Genomic DNA, 7,912 nt, shown 5'->3' on the forward strand with positions numbered 1-7,912 from the left:
TAATATATTATTATATATATATGATTAATTACTATATATTATGCACAAAGAATATTAAGAAGAAGAATATGAGCCTAATGAAGCAAGATATTATTCTCCATGGAAGGCTTTTTTGCTGTCGATGTGGTATAAATATGGAACCCATTCACATCTATACCTCTTGCTGGCCTAATTATAATTAAAATCAGTGCTTAAAGTTCAAATTCCACAAATGATTAAAATTTGTATTCCAATCAAAAGATTGGGTACATAAATTTGTGGTGTTTAGGGGCACTAGCTTCCTCTACTATGTGCCCTCAGTGAATATTCCACAAAACGATGGTTATCATCATATTATAATTTTCCCTACTTATAATATTTTACTAATAATTTAAAGTAATGTTTGACTAAATATATATATATATATATATATATATATATATATATATAAATATATGATAAAAAGTGAAAAAACAAAAAAGGAGGACGCGTCATTAATACATTATACATCTCCTCTAGACACTCTAGTACTTGTACGTGGTCTCTAGCTTTGTACAGTAGTTTTTAAGGCTATATCATGACTCACACAATGTGCTTGGCCTTCTCGTGCCTTCTTCACTTTAAAGCTCACATTGCTTGTTTATGCATGTGAACCCTTCTCTTCCCATTTAAAACCAACTCATTCAACTCTCTTTACTTATTCACTTCCATTTCATCTCTAGCTTCCTCCTCTCTTTCTCTCTCTTTCTTTCTTTCTTTCTTTCTCTCTCTCTCTAACTTCTTGAAATGATGCCTCCTGAGCATGAGACTCGCATCACCGGCTGTCCAGCCATTGTTCTTGCAAATAATCGGACCGATAACATTTCAGTCTACGCTGAGTCCATCGGCTCAGCTAGTAACGTGAGCCCTTGTTTAGATGATGAAATGCCAATTCAAGAAAAACCAACCCCAGTTCGTTTCTCAGTTCTACGTGAATCGTTACGCCCCGTGACACTAAGGGTACGTGCCATTAATTGTTTTCATACAAATATATGTTTGTTATGTGACTTGTGTGTCCTGTTATCATATGATCACTATTAATTGTTTTCATACAAACATATATTTCTTAGGCTAATAAAACATACCATTAATATTGTTGTACTTAAGTATAAGTTTTTTTTTTTTTTATATATGTCCAATTATCATATGATCCCTATTTATGATGTTGATACGATATGTATATGTTGCAGTTTGAAGACGTGGCATATAGTATTAACTTGAGAACTACAAAAGACAGTTTTCTTTGTACGTCAGCTGCTGAGGCCAAGCCAACTCGAACCATACTCACCGGTGTGAGTGGCATAGTTCGACCCGGTGAGTTATTATCAATGCTCGGTCCATCCGGTAGTGGCAAGACCACCCTACTCACCGCCCTTGCAGGAAGACTACCCGGGAAAGTCTCCGGCACTATAACATACAATGGACAACCATTTTCTAGCTCCATGAAGCGAAAAACCGGCTTTGTTTCCCAAGATGATGTGTTATACCCTCACCTCACCGTGCTCGAAACCCTAACCTTTGCAGCTTTGTTAAGGCTGCCAAAAAAGCTCACTAAAGAAGAGAAGATTGAGCAAGCTGAGCTGATCATAATTGAGCTTGGACTAACAAGGTGCCGGAACAGTGTAGTTGGTGGCCCACTTTTTGGGGGTGTTTCGGGTGGTGAGCGGAAAAGGGTTAGTATAGGGCAGGAGATGCTGGTGAACCCTAGCTTGTTATTGCTCGATGAGCCAACGTCCGGGCTCGACTCGACCACGGCTCAGAGGATTGTGGCGACGCTGCGAGGGCTGGCTCATGGGGGTAGAACGGTCATTATGACTATTCACCAGCCCTCCAGTAGGCTGTACAGGATGTTTGACAAGGTGGTGGTGCTATCGGAGGGTTGTCCTATTTACAGCGGCAATGCGGGTCGGGTCATCGAGTATTTCGGATCGCTCGGGTTCGTGCCCGGGTTTAATTTTATGAACCCTGCTGATTTTCTTCTTGATCTTGCTAATGGTATGAAGTTTCTTCTAAATCACTTTTGTACTTCAATACATTGATGCTGACTTTCTACTCAGTAAGTAGCATATCGTTACGTGTAGTAACTAATAACTAAATTTATTAATATGCGAATTGTCTCATTCAAAGTCACGAGAGTCTTTTAATAAAAAAATATATCTTTGGCTGATTCAATTAAAGTCGAACGCCAAACTTGATGCAGGAATCATCATAGTTGGTGGACACCTCATCATTTTTGTTTCGACACCAGCCAAAATCAGCCCAAAAAACATGGTTGTTTATAATACAATGTTTAAATAAAAAAATCAATCACATAATCAGATATTCAACCAAGCATTAGAGTCAGTTGAAGCTTGTCCATATATATTAAATCTTAAGTTGTTCAATCAACTGAATTAATTTTTTGTCAGCCAAAATTGCATCAAATTAAAGATTGTTTAGAAAGCTATTATAGTCGTTAATATTGAATTAATTGTGCTCTACTCTGTGAATTCTCTATCACTTGAAGATGCCTATGTAAAATTATGAGGTAATTTGTAAGATAAGTTCTTTTCCATGAGTTAGAACACACGTTTATCTACTGTCACACACAAAAGAAAAACTTATATGTATTTAGTTATCCTCAAATTTAATTAAGAATTGTAACAAAAAGACTAGAAATGAAGGAATTAATTAATTAGGCTAAGTCGACTAGTTATACAGAATATATTGGATGACTAACCCTTTTTTTTTTTCTTTATTGATGGAAAATCTATGTAAAAAGTGTAAAAGAGAGTCAATCAACTTTAATGGCTAGCCAGAATTTTAGTTTTTTTTTCTCCTTTTCATTTAGCCTCTTTCTCTGACCAGTAATTAAAGCTCTATAGATTGATAGCAGCATTACACCTTTTGAATTATTCAACTTACTTTTTTTTGGACCCATTAAACTTCATTATTAGTTGTTTTATGCAGATCCAGTTAATCTTTAGATATCCAACTGTTTAATGTATGGTTTGAAAATGACATCAAATTACTAATTTTTTTCATAATATTATGTTTCTTTAATTACAATAGACTGTTACATTATATTTTATATCCTTTTTTAAGACTTGTAATTGCTATGAATAAATAGGTGTGGCTCCTGATACAAAACATGATGACCAACATGAGTCCCATGGAAGACCAGACCACCATGAAGATCAAAACTCAATCAAACAGTCCCTAATATCATCATACAGAAAGAACCTGTATCCTGCAGTGAAGGATGAGATTCACCGAAGTTGTCGCGACGCGGTTCGCCCTGCAACTGGTCCATCACCATCAAGAAGTTAGTGAGAAAAAAAAAAAAAAGAAAAAAAAAAAAATCTCTGTCCTTCTCCAGTTTCATCTGCCTGAGTGTTACACACTGCTCATGAAGTGCCCGTGGTGTCGCGTTACGCCACATTAAATGAGCAAATCACTTTTCTGCTAATTTTTTCATGCAGCTATATTGAAATAATTTGTTACTGACCACTAATTTGGTGTTTGAAGCTTGTGAGAATCAATGGACCACAAGTTGGTGGATGCAATTTAAAGTTTTGCTGGAAAGGGGACTTAAAGAAAGAAAGCACGAGTCCTACTCTTGTCTAAGAATTTTTCAAGTCATGTCTGTTTCAATCCTTTCTGGACTTTTATGGTGGCATTCTGATACATCACACATACAAGATCAGGTATCTCTGGTTCTGCTCTGCCTCTCAATACTTTAAAAAAAATACTTCGCTTGAAGAATAAATTCCAGGGGCCACTACATTTGCTTGAAATAGTCAAAAGTAGAGGTCCGAGCAATCATCCAATAGATGAGATGGTGCCACGTACGTCACCAACTCAAGTTCGTGCGATATGACACTATCTTATCCGTTGGATGAATGCTTAAACTCTTCGAAACTGCAGGGACTTGGATCCTCCTCCATTGGAGGTCCGAGCAATTATCCAACGGATGAAATGGTGCAACGTCATCAACTCAAGTTGATGATCTGACACTTAGCTATGATATAACATGTACTATCTTATCCGTTGGATGAATGCTTAGATCTCTTGGAGGATATAGGGATTTGGATCCTATTTATTAAATGAGAGGTCTGAACAATGGTGCCACATCACCACTTCTAATTGATGATATTACACTGAGATGTGGTATGACACTATCTTATCCGTTGGATGAATGCTTGAATCTCTTGGAGGCTACAGGGATTTGGATCCCTCTCTATTAAAAGAGAGGACCGAGCAATCATCCAACGGTTGAGATAGTGTCACACCACCAGCTCAAGTTGATGATATGATGCTGAACCGTAGTATGACATTCTCTTATCCGTTGAATGAATGCTTAGACCTCTCCTTTAGTGAAGATAATCCCAATCCGAGGATGCTGACAATGTTTTGGTCTTAATATAGTGATTTCAGGACTTAGAATTGTAATTTTTCTGGTTAATTACTTGAAAAATGTACATTTTGGTTTTTGTTGTAAATTTTTTTTTTTTTTAACAAGAATGGACTTTCCAACAGGTGGGACTTTTGTTCTTCTTCTCCATATTTTGGGGCTTCTTCCCTATGTTCAGTGCCATATTTACATTCCCTCAAGAAAGGCCAATGCTAACAAGGGAACGTTCCTCGGGCATGTACAAGCTCTCCTCCTACTACTTTGCTCGAATGGCTGGTGACTTACCAATGGAGCTTGTGCTCCCAACAATCTTTGTAATCGTCACGTATTGGATGGGAGGTCTCAAGCCTTCAATTGTCAATTTCACCCTGACTCTCTTGATCATCCTTTTCAATGTGCTAGTCGCTCAGGGACTAGGGCTAGCCCTTGGTGCCATTCTAATGGAAGTGAAGCAGGCCACAACCCTTGCATCCGTGACCATGCTCGTGTTCTTGCTAGCCAGTGGATACTACATTCAGCACATACCACCTTTCATAGCTTGGTTGAAGTACATCTCATTCAGTCACTACTGTTACAAGCTCTTGGTGGGAGTTCAGTACTCAGAAAATGAGCTTTATGAGTGTGGACGAGGGGGTCACTGCAGGGTGTTAGATTTTCCAGCAATAAATTATCTAGGTATTGATAATATGGTTTGGGATGTGGTTGCTTTGGCTGTAATGTTTGTGGGGTATAGGGTTTTGGCTTATGTAGCCCTGAGGATGGGGCAGCCAAAATGACCATGTGATGGTACAAGACTAGAGGCTGGGATATATATTTATTGAAGCTAAAGAAACTGATCAAGATGTGAAAAATTGATAGTACAATGACAGATCTTGTTCACCAGCTTTTCTAAATGTAAATAAATTCTAATTATCTGAATTTTATTTTATCCAGTTGTTAGGAACTGGACAATATATATGCAGATTCATATGATAGGACTATTTGGTTTGTACATTTCCAGTCCAAATCTCTACCGGTGACAACTTTCAAGTTTCAACTCTAGCAAGATCAAGGAATCAAAAGGCTAGCAGGCAAGAAAATTCAGCAAAATGTGAATGCATGAGCAGAAAGAAAGTGATATTAATCTCTATGGTTTCATTAGGCCTTAAAATGACAATCATTCCAAATCCAGGCAAATTGCTGCTGTTTTTTAGTGAAAAGTTCATAACTAGATGGTTTCAGTAGGCCTAGAAATGATATCAATCACTAGCTGAAATCATTTCAGTATTCATCACCGACGAAACTGCATAGAAAAATTTGCTGTCTGCTTCAAACTTGGTGAAGGTATGATATTACAATTAAATTGAATCATAGACTCTATTTTACAAGTGGCCATCAACTTTATTCACCTTAGCCTTATCAGACTTGCATAAGGTTGGACTTGAATCCAATTTTCCCATTTCATTCTTATGGCGAAATATATTAGGACTTGAAATTTTTTCCCCTCACATTCGCCATTAGCCTAATAGAACCCGAATAAACTGAGGTTTTTGACCTAGAAGTTAGGATGTTTAAGTATTAGTTTTAGATATTTCCTGAAATGAAAAACAAAAGGGTTTTTGTACCCTTTTCTTTGTAGTCAGACAAAAACTAATCTGCTTGATCAAATAGGCCATTGATAATTTGAAGTGAATGTAAATTAGATGGGAAATATGGAACTCACCAAAAAGAAAGGGTTAATTAATTCATAGTTACCGAAGAAATATGATTAATTTCCTAACAAGGGAAAAACACTAGGGAGTATTAACCGAAAGCCCTTAAAAATTCTCATACTTCCACATCAAATTGTGTCTTGAAACTATGCCGAAAGATATGACTCAACAATATCTATAGATGCTTTAAAGATTGGCCACATATGAGGTCATTTGGACCATTCCTAAGCACATAGTATATGGTTCAGCATCTCCCAAGAGGCCACTAGTTCACATATTCCATTCCCTTGAATAGATCATGATCTGTCTATTTCAATCTAGTGTAAGCAATAATTCCAGTTCCTTGAGCTGGTTTCGGGCTCAAGTATAAATAATAGTGTTTTGATGGAGCTCATACTCAAGGCCAGCAAAGTACACACAAGTTCAAATCTCTTTTTTGTGAAACATAATCAGAAGAATGGCATCACTCAAGGCTGATAAACCTGTTAGCTCTCAACCAACTGTGCAGGTCAAGAAAGAGCCTGCCAAAACTCCGGCCCCCAAGCAGGCCACTGCGAAGCCTGAGCAAAAGCCCCGTGAGCCTAGGAGGAAGGTACATGCTTGCATATATACATATATACATGATCGATATTTTTATTGCATTCTAGACATTTTTGCAACTTAATGTTGGACATGTAGTTTTCTTTGAAACTGAATTCTTTGCTTATAATCTGTATAATTCATTTGATTGGAAATTTTTATGTTGTTTCAGCCATCCGGTGGCAAGCCAGCAGCAAAGAACTAAGAGGAACGCGGACGAGTAGCAAGGAACTAAGATGCTGCAGATTTTAGTTGGTCCTTGTTATTTTTATCGATAGGATGCAGGCACTGCCTTGTAATTTACATCTATGTAACCCTAACTAGGCTTGCTTAATATTATAATAAAAGATACATAAAACTTTGAAATATGATTGTCATTTCCTCTTATAATTTTCTGCTTTATTCACATATTTAAGCCTTGGAACTCGAGTGCTAATTCATTGTGATGGGCAATATCAATTTGAACGATGATCCGAGTAATCATTCAGAGTTGCTTAATTAGTTCTGAAAGGAAATAGGAGTGACAAGAAAATGTTCCAATCTCAAGTAGTTGCAAAAACTTGGAAAAATATTGAAATGCATCAGAAACTCTTCTGACAGACCTTACATAGAACTGTAATATCATGTTTTTATTTCTCCAAACATTCTTTTATCAAACCTCACAATGTATTCTCTGTTTTCTGGTTAATTATTTTATCATTTATTACTCAATTCAAACATGATCCAAATCCAGCATCTTCCATTGATCATGTTATGTAAATTTGATCAAAACTAAGCTATCATCAAAATGTCTGCTTCATATTGTATTCCATCATGAGTTCAATTCAAGTTTTGGAAATAACACACTTGAAAATCTAATTGATGCCGATTTGTCACTGTTTCTTTAACTTCAAAAACATGAGATGTCTTTTTATCATTCTTTTCCGGAAATCTAAATATTTCTCTAGATTTTCTCTTCAACATTGAATTGGACCATCTCGCATACCTATGAAAATTCTGAAGGAAAAAGAAATGATTTCTTCTTTGATTCATCTTCGACTTGAGCATGAATGCCTTTCATTGATCGATAAGGCTTTTGTGAACATCTAAGCAGCCCTATGTCCAGCTAGAAAGGTGGCAAAGTGAACTCCCCTGTAACCATTTTTAATTGGAAGAAGTGAGTTGATTGAATGAGTAATCGGATGTATAATGAAGAATTATACACCAGTCTTAGCAAGCAGTGGCAGTTTTT

At 36.8% G+C, this 7,912-nt stretch overlaps 1 protein-coding gene across 1 annotated transcript; it reads left to right on the plus strand.

The window, feature by feature from the left end:
- Window positions 1-568: 568 nt before the first annotated feature.
- Window positions 569-7,049, plus strand: LOC132294701 (ABC transporter G family member 21). The gene is made up of 6 exons (XM_059792653.1): window positions 569-978; window positions 1,209-2,013; window positions 3,128-3,322; window positions 3,526-3,704; window positions 4,537-6,694; window positions 6,854-7,049. The coding sequence occupies exons 1-5, from the start codon at window positions 766-768 to the stop codon at window positions 5,185-5,187; spliced, it is 2,043 nt and encodes a 680-aa protein (XP_059648636.1). The 5' UTR covers window positions 569-765; the 3' UTR covers window positions 5,188-6,694; window positions 6,854-7,049.
- The last annotated feature ends 863 nt before the right edge of the window (window positions 7,050-7,912 follow it).

The sequence above is a fragment of the Cornus florida genome, unplaced genomic scaffold (assembly GCF_030987335.1).
Source record: "Cornus florida cultivar Cherokee Brave unplaced genomic scaffold, ASM3098733v1 CherokeeBrave_3.0.0_Hap2_Chr02, whole genome shotgun sequence".
In the NCBI taxonomy this organism is placed as follows: Eukaryota; Viridiplantae; Streptophyta; class Magnoliopsida; order Cornales; family Cornaceae; genus Cornus; species Cornus florida.